This window comes from Erinaceus europaeus, chromosome 5 (genome assembly GCF_950295315.1).
Source record: "Erinaceus europaeus chromosome 5, mEriEur2.1, whole genome shotgun sequence".
NCBI classification, from domain to species: Eukaryota; Metazoa; Chordata; class Mammalia; order Eulipotyphla; family Erinaceidae; genus Erinaceus; species Erinaceus europaeus.
The window spans coordinates 60876793-60898493 of record NC_080166.1 but is presented as its reverse complement, the minus strand read 5'-3'; the positions used below and the strand labels follow the sequence as shown (position 1 = coordinate 60898493).

At 47.7% G+C, this 21701-nt stretch overlaps 1 protein-coding gene and 1 pseudogene across 2 annotated transcripts; one reads left to right on the top strand and one right to left on the bottom strand.

Moving 5' to 3' along the window:
- Nucleotides 1-1280: 1280 nt before the first annotated feature.
- SLC25A18 (solute carrier family 25 member 18) lies at nt 1281-20711 on the top strand. Of its 2 annotated transcripts, none has more exons than XM_060191410.1 (10): nt 1281-1467; nt 5685-5846; nt 8843-8965; nt 9173-9228; nt 9422-9512; nt 11126-11244; nt 17395-17560; nt 18847-19001; nt 19863-19938; nt 20047-20711. In XM_060191410.1, exons 2-10 carry the CDS (start codon nt 5827-5829, stop codon nt 20186-20188), a joined length of 948 nt encoding a protein of 315 aa, XP_060047393.1. In that variant the 5' UTR covers nt 1281-1467; nt 5685-5826; the 3' UTR covers nt 20189-20711. The 2 variants fall into 2 exon arrangements, with proteins under 2 accessions (XP_060047393.1, XP_007537502.1); XM_007537440.3 differs by having other exon boundaries at nt 5546-5846.
- On the bottom strand, nt 14979-15718 carry LOC103126523 (non-histone chromosomal protein HMG-17-like; annotated as a pseudogene).
- Nucleotides 20712-21701: the final 990 nt, after the last annotated feature.

The following is a 21701-nucleotide window of genomic DNA, read 5'->3' as shown; positions in this document are numbered from 1 at the left end:
CACATGTGAAGATTTTTCACAATATGTGAAGCTTCCCCTCTGCAGTTAGGAACTAGAGGCTTCACCACTTATGAAGCTTTCCCCCTGCAATTGGGGACTTAAACCCAGGTCTTAAACCCAGGTCCTCGAACCCTGAAATGTGTGTGCTTTACCAGATGCACCACCACCCAGCCCCTACCACAACTTTCTTAGCCGCCCATCTTGTCCTTAGGCATCTGGATCACTTCCATGTCTGGGATGTCACAGACTGTACTGCTCTGAAACTGGGCGAACATAGGTCTATTTGGATGGGTGTGCTTGTTTGTTTTGGATTATCCCCAGGAGAGAACTTGCTGGGTCATAGGGCAGGTCCATTTCGACTGTTCTGAGGACTCCATACCGCTTCCCACGGGGGGGTTGGAACAGTGTACATTCCCACCATCAGTGTAGAAGGTTCCAGGTGCACATTACAGTGTGCAAGGACCCAGGTTCAAGACCCTAGTCCCCAAATGGAGGGGCAAAGCTTCACAAGTGGTGAGGCAAGACTGTAGGTATCTCTCTGTCTCTTTCCTATCTCCCCCTCCCCTTTCAATTTCTCTCTGTCCCTATCCAATAATAAAAATAAATAAATGTATTTAAAAAAAATTAAAGGGTTTCTTTCTCTGCTTCCTCCTCTAGCACCTGTAGTTTCTGTCCTTTCTGGAACACAAAAAGGCACTCAGTCTCAGGACTGAGTAGATGGGTAGATGGCATAGAGGCTATGCAAACAGACTCTCATGCCTGAGGCTCCAAAGTCTCAGGTTCAATCCACTGATCCTCTGCACCACCATAAACCAGAGTTGAGCAGTGTTCTGGTAAAAAAAAAAGAAAAGAAAAAAACAACAACATGGCACTGTCTCTTGCCTAGCTATTAACCTGAATGCCCAAACTTCACCTGGGCCTCCACAATGGTGTCTGTCCATGCTGCCCCAAGTCCACAGCATGGTATTCACCCCCCCACACACACACACACACCATTATTCCCCTCTCCCTGGCCCCAGAATCTCCTCTGTCCCCAGAGGGAAGCCAGCCTCTGCTGTCACCCTTGCTCCCCAGCCGGAATCAATGCTGCCTCTCTGGCTCTGAAAGTCTGCAGGGAGGCTGCCTGTGTGCAGAAGCAAATGGTTTAGATCTGTTGAGAATCCCCTCCCCCAACCTGGCAGTATTTGCCCTGGCATTGATCTTCCGCTGTTTGTCTTCCCATCTGCCTCTGGTCTCAGGAGTGGGGAGTCTCCCCGGCGCCACCCCTAGCCTCCAAGCCCATGTCCTTGTTCTGCTCACTCTAACAGCCCGATGGGAGTGTGGGCAGCCAGCTGGGTGCTGGCCTATGCCCACCTGTGAAGGTGGCAGGGCCCCTCAGGAGTGAGGAAGGGACGCCAGGAGTCGCCACCTCCTGGTTCAGTAGTGAGCGTGTACCCAACACGGAAGGAAGCTCCTACCTGAAGGCAGGTGAGTGCTTGTCTCTGTCTGTGCCCAGCTTACAGCTGGAGGAAAAGGCTATCTAGCAGATAGGGAAGGACACAGCAGCACAGGGAGGATGTCCCGGACCATCAGGTGCCCCCAGCAAGTGACAGAGGGGCATGGATTGTTTGCAAGTCAGAGCTGGTGGAGGGGTGCCCACCTGTGGTCTGGGGTGTTGGTGACAAGATCTGGAGCCCAGAGGGCAGCATGGGCTGCAGGGCTGGCAGGGAAAGCCCAGTCCTGGCCCCCGGGGGTATTGTGAGCAATTTGGGCACTAGAGTCAATGGCTTGTTCCTGGAAGTGGCAGATCAGAATGGCCGCAGGGGGTGGACACTCACACTTGTGGAGCAGCTGACAGGAGAGCCAGTCCAGTAAGAGGGGCAGCACCTCAGGCTGGGTGGGGAGCTGGGGAGCACTCCTAGCATGATGGAGAGGTCAGGAGCACCTCAGGCAGGACGAGGAATACATAGGAACCACCTAACAGCCTCCTTGGCCCGGTCCTTTACTGTATTTAGGAGAAGGGGATGCCATAGCACAGCTGCACGGCCTGTGGGGCTCCACCCCATTTCATCCATGATGCTGTTCCCATGTGTTGTTGGGGCTTGAACCCAGAACCTTATGCATAATGAAGCAACACTGTTGAGTGGCCATGGGAGGTGTTTCTCTGTCAGAAAGGAGCTGCCATTTTTTTCCCCACTGTGGACTAATAAAATATATTTTTAAATTTTTAAAAGATTTTTATAATATTTATTTATTCCCTTTTGTTGCCCTTGTTGTTTTATTGTTGTGGTTATTATTGTTGTTACTGATGTCATTGTTGGATAGGACAGAGAGAAATGGAGAGAGGAGGGGAAGACTGAAGGGGAGAGAAAGATAGACACCTGCAGACCTGCTTCACCAACTGGGAAGCGACTCTCCTGCAGGTGGGGAGCTGGGGGCTCCAACCAGGATCCTTGCCGGTCCTTGCACTTTGCACCATGTGTGCTCCCTCAGCCCTCATTCTTCAGGAGGGAGAGACAACACAGCACCACTCCATATCCCTGGAGCTCCCCCTGATGCTGTGCATGTGGTTACAGGGCTCAAACCCAGAGCCTTTCTTTTTTTAATTCTTACTTTAGTGAGAGAAATATGGAGAAAAAACATGCACACACACAGAGAGAGAGAGAGACCAGAATACTGCTCAGCTCTAGCTTATGGTCATTTTGGGGATACGGTCCTGAGTCAGTGATAGTTCCCTTTGATAGTGCACTGTGGTGGTCTGGGAGGTCGCACAGTGAATAAAGCACTGGACTCTCAAGTATGAGGTCCAGAGTTCAGTCCCTGGCAGCATATGTACCAGAGTGATGTTTGTTTGTTTGTTTTTCCCTCCAGGGTTATCACTGGGGCTCAGTGCCTGCAGTATGAATCCACTGCTCCTGGAGGCTATTTTTCCCATTTGTTGCCCTTGTTGTTCATATGTCTGGTTCTTTCTCTATTTCCTCCTATCTTTCTCACTAATAAAGCAATAAAATGTATTTTTTAAAAAGGTAGTGCACTAAAAAAAAAAAAAAAAAAAAAAAGGTAGTGCACTGCACTGCTATGAATGCAATCTAGTTTTGAACCCAGCCTCTGGACCTTTGGAGTAAGTTTCAGTGCTGTGGTGTCTCTCTCTCTCTCTCTCTCCCTTTCCCCTCTCTCCCTCCCTCTCTCCCTCTCCGAAAAACAAAAGAAAAGATACAATGCTATCAATAATCAATGAATTTATTTTATTTTATTTATTTTTTTGCTTCCAGGGTTATTGCTGAGGCTTGGTGCCTGCACTATGAATCCACAGCTCCTGGAGACCATTTTTTTCCCATTTTATTGCCCTTGTTGCTTATCATTGTTGTTATTGCTGTCATTGTTGTTGGATAGGACAGAAAGAAATGAAGATAGGAGGGGAAGAGAGGAGAGAGAAAGATAGATACCTGCAGACCTGCTTCACCACCTGTGAAGTGACTCCCCTGCAGGTGGGGAGCTGGGGGCTCGAACCAAGATCCTTGCACTTTGTGCCACATGTACTTACCCCACTACACTACCACCTGGTGCCCAATCAATGAATATTTTAAAATATTTTATTTACTTTATTTTTTATTTATTTTTATTTATTTTTTTAAAAAGGAGACATTAACAAAACTATAGGATAAGAGGGGTACAACGCCACACAATTCCCACCACCAGATCTACGTATCCCATCCCCTCCCCTGATAGCTTTCCTATTCTTTATCCCTCTGGGAGTATGGACCCAAGGTCATTGTGGGATGCAGAAGGTGGAATATCTGGCTTCTGTAATTGTTTCTCCTTTTTATTTATTTTAATGACAAACCTACAGAGAGAAAGATACAGAGAGAGAGAAATACTAGAGCCCTGCTCAGCTCTGACTTACGGTGATGCTGAGGATTGAACCTGGGACCCCAGAGCTTCAGATGATCTGTCTTCCCCATCTCCCTCCATTTCTCTCCGTTCTATCCAACAATGATGTGTGTATGTGTGTGTGTGTGTGTGTTTGTGCGTGTGTGTGATGTGTGTGTGTGGTGTGTGTGTGTATGTGACACACTACCTAGCACCTATGCCCCACCCCTTCCCTCTACAACTACTGTGGTTCTGTTTTATTTTTTTTTAATATTTATTTATTCCCTTTTGTTGCTCTTGTTGAAGTTTTATTGTTGTTATTGTTGTTGTTATCATCATTGTTGGATAGAACGGAGAGAAATGGAGGGAGATGGGGAAGACAGAGAGGGGGAGAGAAATACAGACACCTGCAGACCTGTTTCACATCTGTAAAGCGACCCCTCTGCAGGTGGAAAGCTGGGGGCTCAAACCGGGATCCTTATTCAGGTCTTTGCTTTACACTATGTGCGCTTAACCCGCTGTGCTACCGCCTGACTCTCCTCTTTTCTTTTTTTTTTTAAAATTATTTATTTATTTATTCATAATAAAGATAGGAGGAGAAAAAGAACCAGACATCACTCTGGCACATGAGCTACCGGGGATCGAACTCAGGACCTCATGGTTGAGAATCCAATGCTTTGTCCATTGCACCACCTCCCGGATCACGCCTCTCTTCTTTTTAAGTTTAAACTTTATTTAACTAATTATTTATTTCATTGCCAACATGATTAGCTCTGGGGTTTAGTGCCTGAATAACAAATCTACCACTCCTGGTGGTTTTTTTATTCTTTTTTATTAATTTATTGGATAGAGATGGACAGAAATTCATAGAAGAGAGGGATATAGAATGGAAGAGAGACAGAGAGACATCTGTAGCCCTGCTTCACCACTCATAAAGTCTTCCCCCTGAAGATGGGGACCAGGGGCTTGAACCTGGGTCCTTGTGCACTGCAGTGTGTGCGCTTAACCAGGTGCACCACCGCTCCTGCCCCCCACCGGTGCTTGCTTTTTTTTTTTAATAGAGATAGAGAAAAATTGGGAGGAAAAAAGAGAGAGAGGGAGTTGGATTTTAGCGCAGTGGATTAAGCGCACATGGTGCAAAGCACAAGGACCAGCATAAAGATCCCAGTTCAAGCCCCCGGCTCCCCACCTGCAGTGGGTTCACTTCACAGGTGGTGAAGCAGGTCTGCAGGTGTCTTTCTCTCCTCCTCTCTGTCTTCCCCTCCTCTCTCCATTTCTCTCTGTCCTATCCAGCAATGATGACATCAACTACAATGGCTACAACAACAATAAAAACAACAAGGGCAACAAAAAGTAAATAAATATTTTAAAAAAGAGAGAGAGAGAACAACACTGCTCCACTGCTTGTGAAGTGACCCCCCTGCAGGTGGGGGCTGAGGACTTGAACCGGAGTCCTTGTGCCGAGTGACATGTGTGCCATACTGGATGTGCCACCAGATGGTCCCCATCTGCCATAGTTTTCAGTGTCTCAGAGACACTTGGGTCACTTTTTGTTGCTGATTCATTTGCTCCAGGTATCCATAGTTCACATCACAGGGACTCCATCTGGCAGTAGAGTTGCCCACATGTCTTCTCTCCGGGCATGCTTGTGTCTCTCTCTGTTTCTCTGAGGACTGTATTCCTGCCTTTCATGCAGATCCAAGTGTCAACATGCTCTGGATCGGATCACCCTGGGACAAGCCCACTGTTTACATTTTGTAGACCGAGCACTCTGGTGTCAGCTTCCCTCTGCCTTTGTCTCTTACACCTGAGCAGCCGAAGTCCTGTCCACACAGATCCTGAGCTGAGCAGTGACGCCAAACCGCAGCCCAGGGAAGCTGTGAGCTGCTGCAGAGGCTTAGACCAGTGTCCACTGCTGGCTGCCCTCGCCACGGCCACTGCAGGCCAGAGCCAAGGCCACGGACTTCCCTCTTCAGGATGTCCAGCCAAGACTCCAGGTAAAGGACTGACAAACCCACTATCTCTAGGCCGGGGAGCGGGGGCGGGGGAGTTGCAGTGATGACAACACAACACTGGCTTGGGGAGGAGACTCATGTTCTGACACCCATATGAAAAGATCATGTGAAGGGCTGGGGAGATAGCACAATGGTTCTGCAACAGACTTTCATGCCTGAGGTACTGGGGCCCCAAGTTCAGTCCCCAGCTCCACCATCAGCCAGCGCTGAACAGCACTCTTGTGTATATAGATATATGCTCATACTCGCATGCACGTAAAAAGCATGTATATAGCATATTTATATACACACATGTACATGTAAGAAGTGTGTGTCTGTGGGCCTGTGAAATCGCTCCCTTGGACAGTACAGTTCTTTGCCATGTGTGTGACCCAGGTTGGAGCCCAGCCCCCACCGCATTGAAGGAAGCTTTAATGCTGTGGTCTCATTCTCTCTCTCTCTCTCTCTCTCTTTGCCTCTCTACCTATAAACATTTTTTAAATAGGGCTTGGGAGACAGCATAATAGTCCTGCAAAAAACTTTCCAGCCTGAGGCTCCCAGGTTCTTGGTTTAATCTCCAGCACCACTATCAGCCAAAGTTGAACAGGGCTCTGGTCTTTCTCTCTGTATTTCTTGCTCTCATTAAAATAAGTAAAAATAGAGATAATAGGGAGTCAGGCACAGTGGGTTAAGTGCAAGTGGCCAAAGCGCAAGGACAGGCGTAAGGATCCTGGCTCAAGCCCCAGGCACCCCACCTTCATGGGAGTCACTTCACAGGCAGTGAAGCAGGTCTGCTCTCCCTCTCCTCTCTCCATTTTTCTCTGTCCTATCCAACAACAACATCAATAAAAAATAGAGATAATAATAATAAATATTTTAAATAAAAATAACTTAAAATGTGTGTACATTTTATGTGTATATACATATATGCATATTTACATATTGTTGCAATTAATTTACATTTTATAATTGTTATATTAATATAAATATAAATAATATAATATAATTAATTATATATTAACATATATTATAATATATTATAATAATATGATATATAAAATTAATATAAAAGTGTGTATATGTAGTCTTTTATATATGCATATACATATATATCTGGGGCCAGGTGGTAGCACATCTGGTTAAGCACACATAGTATGAAGCTCAAAGACCTGCACGAGGATCCAGGTTTGAGCCCCTGGTCCCCACCTACAGAGGGAAAGCTTCACAAGCGGTGAAGTGTCTGTCTCTCTCCCTCTCTATCTTCCTCTCCTCTCTCAACTGAAAATAATGGCCACAGGGATCAAACTCAGGGCCTCATGCTTGAGAGCTCAATGCTTTATGAACTATGCCACCTCCGAGGCTGCAAAAGAATACCTATTATCTGCTCTCATCACTTGTGAGTCATGCAGCTAGTTTCCTCACCATCAGCCTCTAATCTGGAAGAAAAAAAGAAAAAATATATTCAGTTCCCAGGAACCTGATAATTAAAAAAAAAATTATTATCTTTATTTGCTTATTGGATAGTAGAGACAGCCAGAAATTGAGAGGGAAGGGGGTGATAGGGAGAGAGACAGAGAGACACCTGCAGGCCTGCTTCACCACTTGTGAAGCTTTCCCCCTATAGGTGGGGACCAAGGGCTCAAACCCGGGTCCTTGCACATTATAACGTGCACTCAACCAGGTGCGCCTCCACCTGGCCCCTAGCTTGACAATTTTTAACTCCTTATTTCCTTCTTCCCAAAGTCCTGTACTGGACTAGGTTGGATGGATGAGGGTACCATGAGGAGTCACATGGGGTGTCTTGCCTTTACCTAGAATCAGTGGTACAAACACTTGAGGGGTGTGTGTGTGTGTGTGTGTGTGTGTGTGTGTGTGTGTGTGTGTGTCTGGACCGGAAGTTTCTAGCCCAGAAGCATCAGGTCAGTAGCGTGGATAGATAACATTTACCACACGCATCACTTACCTACTCTTCAACCTTCTTGAAGCCGTCGTTACAGAGGTCAGGACATATGTATGTGCATCTGCAGGACAAACAGCAATGTTCCCTCTCAGTTCTACCCCTGTGGCCCTAGAGATGCAGTTGGTCTGGGGACACTTCCACACCTAAGGGAGGCAGAAACCAGGCTCCATGGGGGCTCACGAGGGCCTGCTGGAGGCGCCACACATGGCCACTGAGGGGCAGAGCAGTGGCTTCCCAGAAGCCCTTGCAGCCTTCCAGCTTTCTTTTTCCTGTGGGGCCAGACAAGATGTCTCAGCCATTGTGAGTGGAGGCCCAACTGCCCTCCGGAACTTTGGGAAGGGGAGTGGCAGTCTCAGTCTCTATCTCTTCCCCCCCAGCCTATGTCTCTGGCGCTGTGATTTTGTCTCTGTCCTCTCAGTCTGTGTCTCTGGTCCTTCAGATTGTGTCTCTGTCCCATCCAGTCTGTGTCAGTACCATCTGTCTGTCTCTGCCTTCCCCACCTCACCAGACTATGTCTCTATTCCCCTCAGCTCGTCTCTGTTCCACTCAGTTTGTGCCTCTGACCCCCTCAGACTCTCTGTCCCCTTGATTGTCTGTCCTCTCAGTCTGTGTCTCTACCTCCAGTCTGTGTTTCTCTGTCCACCTCAATCTGTGTCTCTGCCTCCAGTCTGTGTCTCTGTCCCCTCAGACTATGCCTTTGCCCAAGAGTCTGTATTTACACACCTCACTCTATCTCTCTGTCCCTCAGTCTGTGTCTCTGCACATCTCAGTCTGTCTCTCTATCCCTCAGTCTGCATCTCTGTCCTCTCAGACTGTGCCTCTGCTCCCAATATGTCTCTCTGTCCCTGTCTATGTCTCTGTCTCCTCAGACTGTGTCTCTGTCCCTCAGTCTGTGTCTCCTCACACCTTAGTCTGTGTCTCTGCATACCTAAGTCTGTGTCTCTGTCTCCTCATACTGTGTCTCTGCACACCTCAGTCTGTGTCTATCCTCAGACTGTGTCTCTGCCCCTCAATCTTGTCCTTCTCTCCCCCCATACAGCATCGTGGCAAAACTCATCAATGGCGGCGTGGCAGGCCTGGTGGGGGTGACCTGTGTGTTCCCTGTGGACCTGGCCAAGACGAGACTCCAGAACCAGCAGGGAAAGGACATCTACAAAGGAATGTAGGTGTGGGGCTCCCCAAATGTGGGGCTTCATGAACCCCATGCTCCCTTTGTGAATGTGCCAGGTGGGGGGAACCCTGAGTGTGCCCAGTGGGGTCAGAGGGGCCTCCTCCCATGTTCTGGGGAGGCCAGATGGGGGAACTGTAGGGGTCCCCTTGGGGTTGGGAGGGCTCATCACATGCTACCTTTCTCCTGGCCTTGCTCCAGGATTGACTGCCTGATGAAGACAGCGCGTATGGATGGCTTCCTGGGCATGTACCGAGGTGTGTGTCTGGTGTAGGGGGATGCCTGGCTGGGGACAGTGAGAACAGAGAGGTGGCATGGGGATACAAGACTCTGTGGGTCTCCAGAGCAGGGCTGGCGAGGGCCCCTCTGCTCAGGAGCTCCTGGGATGAAGCCTGTACCACCAGATTCTGGGCCCTCTGCCTCTCATTCACCCTCACGTGTCACTTCCAGGGGCCGCAGTGAACCTGACCTTGGTCACCCCCGAGAAGGCCATCAAGCTGGCCGCCAATGACTTCTTCCGGCAGTTCCTCATGAAGGATGGGTATGGCTGTTGTGTGTGGGGGTGGCTGAATAGGGGTTGTCACTGTGTGTCTGTGAGCTTTGGGGTAGGTAGCAGGGAGAGGGCTACAACTGGGCCTCATTTTTCATGCTGTATGGCTGTGTACATACATGACAGGGCTAGCATGTGTTCTGGCAGATGGAGAGAGATCTGGTGTGACTGAGAGATAGATGGCAGACACACACATAGCTACACAGGCAGTTGGATGACAGACACACAAAGCTAGACAGGTGATGCATGCTTGCATGCGTGGGGAGATACATGATGATACATACATGATAGACACATACATACATAGGTAGGTAGATAGGTAACAGTTTCTGCTTGGTCATGCATGTGACCTAGGTTCGAGCCTGGCTCTCAGCACATTGAAGAAAGCTTCAATGCTATGATCTCTCTCTCTTTTTCTCTCTTTCTACCTCTCTGTATCTAAATTAAAAAAAATAGTGCAGGGGTAGATAGCATAATGGTTATGCAAAGAGACTCTCAGGCCTGAGGCTCCAAGGTCCCTGGTTCAATCTCCTGTGCCAACATGAGCCAGAACTGAGCAGTGCTCTTATAATAATAAAAAACAAATTTTTACATTTTTAAAAAAGGAAAGCAACTCTCTCTGCTCAGGTGGGCCGGTCAGCATGTGAGTAAATAACTCCTCCCTCACCCTGTCTCTCTCTCTTTCATGACTCCAGCCTCTGGGTGTTCTTAATTTTCATGTATAAAGTTTAAAATTCCTGCAAAAGGGGAGTCAGGTGGTTGCACAGTGGGTTAAGCGAAGGTGGTGCAAAGCGCAAGAACTGGCTTAAGGATCCCGGCTCCAACCCCTGGCTCCCCACCTGCAGAGGAGTCGCTTCACAGGCAGTGAAGCAGGTCTGCAGGTGTCTTTCTCTCCCTCTCTCTGTCTTCCCCTCCTCTCTCCATTTCTCTCTGTCCTATACAACAACGATGACATCAACAACAACAATAATAACTACAATAATAAAAAAACGACAGCAAGGGCAACAAAAGGGAATAAATAAATAAATATTTAAAATAAAATAAAATTCCTGAAAAGGATAGGCCAGGTGGGGTGCACCTGGTTAAGCACACATGTTACAATGCACAGAGACCCAGATTCAAGCCCCCAGTCCCCACCTACAGAGGGGTCACTTCGCAAACGGTGAAGCAGGTCTGCAGGTGTTTGTCTTTCTCTCCCCCTCTCTGTCTCCCCCTCCTTTCTCAATTTGCCTCTGTCCTATCCAACAGCAATAACAGCAGTGGAAGAAGAGAAAATGGCCTCTAAGAGCAGTGAATTTGTAGTGCAGGGCAGAGCCCCAGTAATAACCCTGGAGGCAAAAAGAGAGAGAGAGATTGACCACAGCACTAAAGTTTCCTCCAACATGGTGGCGACTAGGTTCGGGGTCATGCATGTAGCAAAGCAGCACACTGTCTAAGCGAGCTATTTCACCAGTCCTGGTTTGCAAGTGAGCCTGTGGCTTTATTCACTCAGTGTGATGAGAGACAGTGGGTGGAGACCAGACCAAAGGCCCAGGCCTGGATCAGCCAGACAACAAGCAGGGCAGAGGGTGGCATGTGGCTGATGTTGACATGTGTGCCCACAGGAGGCAGAGGGACCTGAAGTTGGAGATGCTGGCCGGCTGTGGGGCTGGCGTATGCCAGGTGGTGGTCACTTGTCCTATGGAGATGCTCAAGATCCAGCTACAGGACGCTGGCCGCCTGGGTAAGTTCACACAGGGCTGAATCCCCCAGTCCAACCTGCTTAGTGGCAGGCCGAGCATCTGGTCTACCACCAAGTCTGCAGCTAGTGTGTGTGTGTGTGTGTGTGTGTGTGTGTGTGTGTGTGTGTGTGTGTGTATGTGTCCAGGCATCTGGTCTACCACCAAGTCTGCAGCCAGTGTGTATCCAGGCATCTGGTCTACCACCAAGTCTGCAGCCAGTGTGTGTGTGTGTGTGTGTGTGTGTGTGGTGTGTGTGGTGTGTGTGTATTTTGCCATATCTGTCCTCATGTCTGCATGATTTCATTGCTCCAGACTGATTTTTAAAATTTTTTTATCTTTTTTTTATTTATTGGATAGAGATAGCCAGAAATCTAGAGGGAAGGGGGTAATAGAGAGGGAGAAACAGAGACACCTGCAACATTGCTTTGCCACTCACAAAGCTTTCCCCCTGCAGGTGGGGACTGGGGGCTCAAACCTAGGTCCTTGTACATTGTCATGTGCACTCAACCAGGTGTGCCACCACCCAGTCCCCAGACTGATTTCTTTTTTTTATCATGAATTTTTTTTATTGGGGAATTAATGTTTTACATTCAACAGTAAGTACAATAGTTTGCACATGCATAACATTTCCCAGATTCCCATATAACAATACAACCCCCACTAGGTCCTCTGAATACTTCTTGGACCTGTATTCTCCCCACCCACCCACCCCAGAGTCTTTTACTTTGGTGTGATATGCCAATTCCATTTCAGGTTCTACTTCTGTTTTCTTTTCTGATTTTGTTTTTCAACTTCTGCCTGAGAGTGAGATCATCCCATATTCGTCCTTCTGTTTCTGACTTATTTCACTCAACATGATTTTTTCAAGGTCCATCCAAGATTGGCTGAAAACAGTGAAGTCACCATTTTTTACAGCTGAGTAGTATTCCATTGTGTATATATACCACAGCTGAGTAGTATTCCATTGTGTATATATACCACAACTTGCTCAGTCACTCATCTGTTGTTGGACACCTGGGTTGCTTCCAGGTTTTGGCTATTACAAATTGTGCTGTCAAGAACATATGTGGATACAGATCTTTTTGGATGGATGTGTTGGGTTCTTTAGCATATATCCCCAGGAGAAGAATTGCAGGGTCATAGGGTAGGTCCATTTCTAGTCTTCTGAGAGTTCTCCAGACTGTTCTCCACAGAGGTTGGACCAATTGACATTCCCACCAGCAGTGCAGGAGGGTTCCTTTGACCCCACACCCTCTCCAGCATTTGCTGCTGTTACCTTTTCTGATGTATGACATTCTCACAGGAGTGAAGTGGTATCTCATTGTTGTCTTGATTTGCATTTCTCTGACAGTCAGAGACTTGGAGCATTTTTTCATGTGTTTTTTGGCCTTTTGGATCTCTTCTGTGGTGAATATTCTGTCCATGTCCTCCCCCCATTTTTGGATGGGGTTATTTGTTGTCTTGTTGTTGAGTTTGGCAAGCTCTTTATATATGTTGGTTATTAAATTCTTGTCTGATGTATGGCATGTAAAGATCTTCTCCCATTCTGTGAGGGGTCTCTTGGTTTGGGTAGTGGTTTCTTTTGCTGTGAAGAAGGTTTTTAATTTGATATAGTCCCATAGGTTTTTACTTGCCTTAGTCTTCTTTGTAATTGGATTCATTTCATTGAAGATGTCTTTAAAATTTATGCAGAAAAGAGTTCTGCCAATATTTTCTTCTAAGTATCTGATAGTTTGTGGTCTAACATCCAAGTCCTTGATCCACTTGGAATTCACTTTTGTATTTGGTGAAATACAATGGTTCAGTTTCATTCTTCTGCATGTTTCAACCCATTGTTTCCAACACCATTTGTTGAAGAGACTCTGCTTTCCCCATTGAATAGTCTGAGCCCCTTTGTCAAAGATTAGATGTCCATAGGTGTGGGGGCTCATTCCCAGACTGATTTCTCTTTCTCTTTCAAGAATTTATTCACTGGGTGGGTGTAGATAGCATAATCATTATGTAAAGAGACTCTCATGCCTGAGGCTCCAAAGTCCCAGGTTCAATCCCCCACACCACCATAAACCAGTGCTGAGCAGTGCTCTGGTAAAAAAAAAAAAAAAAAAAAAGAATTTACTTATTAATGAGAAATATAGGAGGAGAGAGAGAAGTAACCAGACATCACTCTGGTACATGTGCTGCCAGGGATCAAACTCCGGACCTCATGCTTGAGAGTCCAACACTTTATCCACTACGCCACCTCCTGTATCATAGGTTGATTTTTCTCATTCAGATATTTAGATAATTTGCTTGTCTGAGGCTCCCAGTTTGATTCCCAGCACCCTATGTACCAAAGTGATATTCTGACTCCTCTCTCTCTCTCTTTAATTTTTTTATTACCTTTATTTACTTGTTTATTTTTTCCAAGCCAAACTGTATCCAGCTTTATTAAAGATACTTTTCATAAACAATTATGGTATTTCAGGCATGACATGGGCAGACAACCATTAACAGTAGACAACAACTTTCAAACTCCCTTCTTCAATGGAATACCAAAATCAGAAAGCCACTATAAAGCCTGATGAAGGGAGTTGGGCGGTAGCGCAGCGGGTTAAGCACAGGTGGCGCCAAGTGCAAAGACCAGCATAAGGATCCCGGTTCAAGCCCCTGGCTACCCACCTGCAGGGGAGTTGCTTCATAGGCAGTGAAACAGGTCTGCAGATGTCTATCTTTCTTTCCCCCTCTCTGTCTTCCCCTCCTCTCTCCATTTCTCTCTGTACTATCTAACAACAATGATGGCAATAACAACAATAATAATAACTACTACAACAATAAAAAAGGGCAACAAAAGGGAAAATAAATAAACATAAAAACATTTTTTTTTAAATTAAAAAAAAAAACTTGATGCTCTAAACAGGGAAAGTTTAAAGTGAGGGTTGACATTTCACATTTTGCATGTTGTTTAACAAGTTTTCACAAGTCGACCCTGACTTTCAGATAATTAAATGAAAATGGTAGAATTATTCAATCTGAAAATCTGCAATCTAAAAAATATATATGTATCGCAGCTCTTTTGAGGGATGCCATCTCAATGGTGACACTGTGAAGTCCAGATTGCCTGACATACTGGTAACCACTTTTTTTTAAAGGACAATTTTTAAAATATTTATTTATTCCCTTTTGTTGCCCTTGTTGTTTTATTGTTGTAGTTATTATTGTTGTAGTTATTATTGTCATTGTTGTTGCATAGGACAGAGAGAAATGGAGAAAGGAGGGAGAGACAGAGAGGGGGAGAGAAAGATAGACACCTGCAGACCTGCTTCACCGCCTGTGAAGCGACTCCCCTGCAGGTGGGGAGCCAAGGGCTCGAACCAGGATCCTTATGCCAGTCTTTGTGCTTTGCACCACCTGTGCTTAACCCACTGCGCTAACGCCTGATTCTCTGGTAACCACTTTTTTGAGTCTGGGCTCAACAGGTCTCTGGGCAAAAGGGAGTCAAGTCTATGCTGAAGGCAGAGAGGGACAAGAGGACATAAAACGAATTTTAGTTTCTCCACACCATAAGGCGTTTGGGCCAAAGTGGTTAATGTGTCTCAACATCAAGAAATTCCTCCTTCTTCAAGCCAAAGGAAATCTCTCAGAACTAGAAGGGAAAGTTGTTTTCCCCTGTTAAAATCTAGTTTTGGAGACACTATTAGTGACATATGCCATCTCCCCAAAAACAATGAAGTGTTCTGTGTGCTAACAGCATAGCTTTAAAAAAAAAATGAAACAGGGAGTCAGGCGGTGGCGCAGTGGGTTAAGCGCACGTGGCGCAAAGCGCAGGGACTGGCGTAAGGATCCCGGTTCGAACCCCCGGCTCCCCACCTGCAGGGGAGTCGCTTCACGGGCGGTGAAGCAGGTCTGCAGGTGTCTATCTTTCTCTCCCCTCTCTCTCTCTGTCTTCCCCTCCTCTCTCCATTTCTCTCTGTCCTATCCAACAACAAAGCAACGTCAACAATGGCAATAATAACTGCAATGAGGCTGCAACAACTAGGGCAACAAAAAGGGGGAAAAATGGCCTCCAGGAGCGGTGGATCCATGGTGCAGGCACCGAGCCCAGCAATAACCCTAGAGGGAAAAAAAAAAAAAAAAGTGAAACAAATTTCTGCATTTTTATAAAACTTGATAAAAAATAGTATTTCAAACTGTACAGTCACCAGAAGTACACAGTTATCAAAAATCCACACACTTCATTTGGCATCTCCAGCACCTTCAGCTTTCTGTGCCTGGTCTGTTTTGGCATCTCCATTTTCTGCAGGATTATTCCCATCCTTGCCAGCATCAGCTTTCCCCTTTGGGTACCTTCTGTCCCTTCTTTGCAGGGGCCTTCTTAGGCTTGGGCTCTGGCTTTGGAGGTGCAGTTTTAGCAGATAATCTTGCAGATCTTCTCTGTGGCTCGTCCTTCACCTTGGCTTTATCTCCCTTGGCGTCCCCTTTGGCCTTTCTCTTGGGCATGGTGGCGACGGCGGTGGGACATGGGCACTGGGTGCGGGGACGCAGTGGCACATGGGTTGTGGTCGGTCCAGGGTTTGTACTCGCCACTTCTTCACACTGCTCCTATTACCTTAATTTATTTATTGGATAGAAACAACCAGAAATTGAGAGGAAGGGGGAGATAGAGAGGCAGAGACACCTGCAGCACTGTTTCACCACTCATGAAGATTCCCACCTGCAGTTGGGGACTGGGGGCTTGAACCCAGGTCCTTGTGCACTGTAACATGTGTTCAACCAGGTACATCACCACTTGGCCCCCCCATATATATTTACAGATATATATATAATAAGTTCTCTAATTCATATACAGTATCATTTAAAATTTTATTTATTGGGTTGTCAAAAAAGTTGTAGACCAAAAAGTCACATTTTTGCATAGAAAAGATACTTTTCTGATAATCCAGTATTAATATGAGACAGAGAAGGAGAGAGAGAACCAGAGCATCACTCTTGCACATATGATGCCAGGAATCAAACTCAGTTTAGGCCTAATGCTCTAGCCACTCTACTGCCTCTCAGGCCACTAAAATAAATACAAAAATATTTTTAATTTTGTTATAGTTTTTTTCCCCCACCAGGGTTATCGCTGGGGTTTGGTGCCAGCAATATGAATCCACTGCTCCTGGTGGCCATTTTTTCCAATTTTATTGGATTGGACAGAGAGAAATTGAGAGAGGAGATGGAGACATAGAGGGAGAGGGAGAGAGAGAGAGAGAGACACCTGTAGACCTTTTTCACCACTCATGAAGCAAACCCCCTGCAGGTGTGATGCAGAGGGCTTGAACCCAGATCCTTGAGCTGTTTGCTATATGTACATAAGTACTATATGTGCATAACCAAATATGCCACCACCAAGGCCCCAATACAAAAAAAAAAAAAAAGATTTAGAAAGAGGATTGGAGAGACTATATGTTGGTGCCTTGTCATGTGCACAGTCCAGGTTGGAACCCTGACTCGTATCAAAGGTGCCATCGCATCAGGGGAGGCTCTGATGCTATGGTGTCTTTCCCTCTCCCTGTCTCTCATTCTGTTTGAGTGAATGAGAAGAGTGGACTGGGAGCAGTGAAAGCATGCCAGTACTACAAGGTCCTGCCTCTGGGGGAAGAAAGGAAGAAGAAAACAGGAACGAGAGCTAGGGAGGCATCTCAGTGGTAAAGCACCTGCTTTGCTTGTGTGGGGCTCTGAGTTCCATCTCCAGCACCGAGCTAGAGTAACAAGGAGACCTGAGAAACGGAAGAAGTAAGTGAGACAGAGGCTGGGTGAATGGAGGAGTTAGTTGTGACTTCTTTATTATTTTTGTTTTGTTTTGTTTTTAGTGACTAATAATAAAAGAGAGAGTGAAAGGGGGAAGTAGAGAGGGAGACACAAAAACAGACACCTGCAGACGTGCTTCACTGCTCATGAAGCGTCCCCCCTGCAGGTGGGGAGCGGGAGCTTGAACGATGGTCCTACACATGACATTGTGTGCACTCAACCAGCGGCGCCAACACCCAGCCCTCACTGACTGTTATCTTAAATCTGGGCCCCTGCCATCTGCGCTGAGATTGCTGCCCTGAGAAACAGGATCAGAGGCTGACAGGAGGAGTGTTGGCAGTGCCCACTGGGACCAGCGTGGTGACAAGTGTGTCTTCCTCCAGCTACCCACCACCAGGGCCCGAGCCCAGCACCCACCCCATCCAGGTCCCACACCACCGGCTCAGCCTTCACCCCCAGGCGCCCATCCGCCACCCTCATTGCTCTGGAGCTGCTTCGCACCCAAGGCCTGGCTGGGCTCTACAAGGGGCTGGGCGCCACTATCCTCAGGTAAGGCTTCCCTCTCGAACCCAGGCCCTGGAGAGAGGGCGGGGGAGGACTCCAGGGAGTGCATCCGCTCCTGTCAGCTGTATGTACCTTCTTGAACATTAGTTAATTATTAATGAGAGAGAGACCAGAGCCCTGCTCGGCTCTGGCTGATGGTAGTGCTGAGGAGTGAACCTGGGACCTCAGAGCCTCAGACAAGCGAGTCATCTGCAGAATCATGACCTTCTTTCCCCAGTATTTTATTTTATTTTATTTTATTTTATTTTATTTTATTTTATTTTATTTTTAAGGAAGAGAGAGAAGCAAGAGCAATACTCTGGCACATGACATGCTGGAGATCAAACTCAGGACACTAAGCTTGAGAGGCCAGTGCTTTCCCCCCTGCACTACCTCCTGTGTTCATAGAATGCTTTTTTATTTATTATTTATTTATTTGTTATTGGATAGAGACAGAAATTGAGAGGGAAGGGGGAGATAGAGAGGAAGAGAGACAGAGAGACACCTGTAGCTCTGCTTCAGCACTCTCGAAGCTTTCCCCTTGCAGGTGGGGAGCAGGGGCTTGAACCCAGGTCCTTGCGCACTATAATGTGTGCACTCAACCAGGTGCACCACCACCTGGCCACTTAATTTCTTTATTTTTCAGGGTTTATTTATGAGAGGAGGAGGCAGTTGGGGGGGGAGAGAGACCTAGAGTATCACTCTGGCACATTCAAAGCCAGGGATTGAACCTGGGACCTCCTGCTTGAGAGTCCACCTCACACTCTACCCAGTGCACTGCCTCTCAGGCTGCTAGACTTACTATTAATTCAAGGGAGAGAGAACACCAAAGCATCACTCTGGCGCATGCAGTGCCGGGAATTGAACTCAAGACCTCATGCATGAGAGTCTAACTTTTTTTTTTAATATTTACTTATTTATTTATTCCCTTTTGTTGCCCTTGTTGTTTTATTGTTGTAGTTATTATTGATGTCATTGTTGTTGGATAGGACAGAGAGAAATGGAGAGAGGTGAGGAAGACAGAGAGGGGGAGAGAGATAGACACCTGCAGACCTGCTTCACCACCTGTGAAGCGACTTCCCTGCAGGTGGGGAGCCAGGGGCTGGAACCAGGATCTTTATGCCAGTCCTTGCTTTGTGCCACGTGCGCTTAACCTGCTGCGCTACCGCCTGGCTCCCAGAGTCTTAACATTTTATCTGCTGCGCCTCCTTCCAGGCTTCCAAGAAAGGCTTTCTGGACTATGGGGGGGGGGTTTTCCTCCACCCCAGTACTGTCCTCCTCCCTCCCCACAGAGACATCCCCTTCTCTGTCATCTACTTCCCGCTCTTCGCCAACCTGAACCACCTGGGCCACAATGAGCTGGCCGGGAAGGCCTCTTTCACCCACTCCTTCCTCTCGGGCTGTGCAGCTGGCTCCATTGCTGCGGTGGCCGTCACGCCTCTGGATGGTGAGTCAGGGGCTCCTGCCTATATGGAGGGTACTCACGCTGCTCTTTATTTTAGGTATTTATTAACAATTTTTATTACCTATATTTATTGGACAGTCAGAAATCGAGAGAGAAGGGGAGATAGGGACACCTGCAGCCCTGCTTCACCACTCGTGAAGCTTCTCCCCCTGCAGGTGGAGACTGGGGGCTTGAACCCTGGTGTTTATGCACTGCAATATGTGCGCTCAACCAGGTGCGCCACCACCCAGCCCCTATTTTTTTTTAAGGCTTTGTTTATTAATGAGGATAGGAGAGAAAGAACTAGCTAATTTCTCTCTGTCCTATAGAGAAACCAAACCAAAAGAAATAGCTCTCCTGGACAGTGCTTTCATATGTGTGACCCAACTTCAAGCCTGGCCCCTACTCACTGCACTGGAGGAAGCTTTGGTGCTGTGGTCTCTTTCCCTCACTGTCTGCCTCTCCTCTGCCTCTGTCTCTAAAATAAAGTCAGGGAAGGCCACTACAGGAGAGTCAAAGCCCCAGCAGTCACTTTTTTTTTTTTAATTTCTTTATTGGGGAATTAATGTTTTACATTCGACAGTAAATATAATAGTTTGTACATGCATAACATTTCCTGGTTTTCCATATAACAATACAACCCCCACTAGGTCCTCTGTCATCCTTCTTGGATCTGTATTCTCCCCACCCACTCACCCCAGAGTCTTTTACTTTGGTGCAATATGCCAGTTACAGTTCAGGCTCTAATTGTGTTTTCTTTTCTGATCTTGTTTTTCAACTTCTGCCTGAGAGTGAGATCATCCCATATTCATCCTTCTGTTTCTGACATTTCTGTAGTCACTTCTTAACTTCCACTTCCTCTAGTTTTGAAAACCCGGATCCAGACCCTCAAGAAAGGCCTGGGTGAGGACAGCTACAGTGGCATCGTAGACTGTGCCAGGTGAGGCCTCTGTCACCCGCCCACCTGTCCAACAGGTGCCCAGCCAGTCCCTGTGAGAGGCTGGCCCCCAGCCCCACCCTGCCACTCAGGGCTCTGCTTTCTCCCTAGGAAGCTCTGGATCCAGGAGGGGGCGTGGGCCTTCCTGAAGGGAGCAGGCTGCCGGGCGTTGGTCATCGCCCCGCTCTTCGGCATTGCGCAGGGTGTCTATTTCATCGGCATCGGGGAACACGTCCTCCAGTGCTTTGATTGACCTGGCCGGCCGAGCTCGGACCCTGCCGACCTGGGACGCACGGCCTGTCTGTGCTGCCTGTCACCCTTCCTCTAACCAGTGGCGCTACCTCAGTGTCCTTATTCTAATGCACAAGCAGGTCCAGCCCTCCTCGCCCCTCACCCCTCTTGTAGCTGCTTGGGGGCCCCTTCAGAAGCCAACCCCTTGACCAGTGTCACCCGTGGCCTTTCGCACCACAGATAGTAGGCCGCTTCTCAGGTTTACATTTCCCACCACACACCGGGATGCAGCATGTGTGGCATCGTTCGAGTTCACCTCCTTAAGGCTGACTTGGTTTAATGGCTGGACCAGAGCACTGATCTGGGTGGGGAAGAGGAGAGTGGTGGAAGTCCTTAGAGCTGGCACTCAGTAGTCTTGTCACTAAGAGGGGCTGAGGGGTCAGGGGGAGCTGAGCAGTCAGGCCTGTCCCCCCTCTACCTGGAGTGCAGACTCTCATGGACCAATGTACCTGAAACACTGTTAGAATAAAGCTTGACTAGTTCAACACCTCGTCTTGGAATCACTGGGAAAGCGACTGTGGCAGCTGAGGAGCTCTGTGTCTGAGTCGACCTGAGGCTGTGTAGGGGGCACCTCAGGCTGCCATGGAGATGACAGGGACGCTTCCTTTCTTTTTTAATATTTTATTTATTTTCCTTTTTTGTTGCCCTGGTTGTTTTTATCAGTTGTGGTTATTATTATTGTTAGTATTGATGTTATTGTTGCCGGATAGAACAGAGAGAAATGGAGAGAGGAGGGGGAGATAGAAAGGGGGAAAGACACCTACAGACCTGCTTCACCACCTGTGAAGCGACTCCTCTGCAGGTGGGGAGCTGGGGGCTCAAACCAGGATTCTTATGTTGGTCCTCGAGTTTTGCGCCATGTGCACTTAACCCGCTGCGCTACCGCCTGACCCCTGGGTGCTTCCTTTCTAAGCTATACTGGACTTGACACCTTAGTTCTCTCTATCCACAGTGGGGGTGCTGGGGCGGGGTGTCAGCGCACCCCCACTGTGCCAGGACAGGGTGCACTGACACATCCTCTCCCAGAGAACAGCCTTTGTAGCCATTCCGCTGCTGGTACAGGTCCTAAAGACAGGCCTGAGTGAAAGGCCCAGCTCTACCCTTCAGCAGCTGCAAGACCTGATAAAATCTTTGTGGCTGTGTGAGGACCCAGAAGTGGAAGGAAGAGAAAGGCCTCTGTGAAGGGTTCAGGCTGACACAAGGCCACCCTCTTCCCAAGCCCACCCAGATAGATGACACTGGACACCTCTTGGGGCAGCAGCCAAGAGGAGCAGGAAGGAGATTCTGGGGGTGTGGACTCAGTTGCCCAGTACTGCCGTCCGCCAACCAGCAGGTGCTATGGGTCTCTGGGAGAGGCTCCTCTGCTAAACCCCTCAGTGAGAACATGTCCCCCTCCTCTCAGCCACTGATCTGCAGCACCTCACACACAAATGAGTGCCAGGATCAGGCAGTGGTGCACCCTCTTGATATCTGGC

Excerpts from the sequence above, each read along its gene's own strand:
- SLC25A18 (XM_060191410.1), top strand. The coding sequence starts at position 5,827 with ATGTCCAGCCAAGACTCCAG. Across the intron at positions 11,245-17,394 it reads ACAGGACGCTGGCCGCCTGG|CTACCCACCACCAGGGCCCG; the intron begins GTAAGTTCACAC and ends GTCTTCCTCCAG. Across the intron at positions 17,561-18,846 it reads CTGGGCGCCACTATCCTCAG|AGACATCCCCTTCTCTGTCA; the intron begins GTAAGGCTTCCC and ends CCCTCCCCACAG.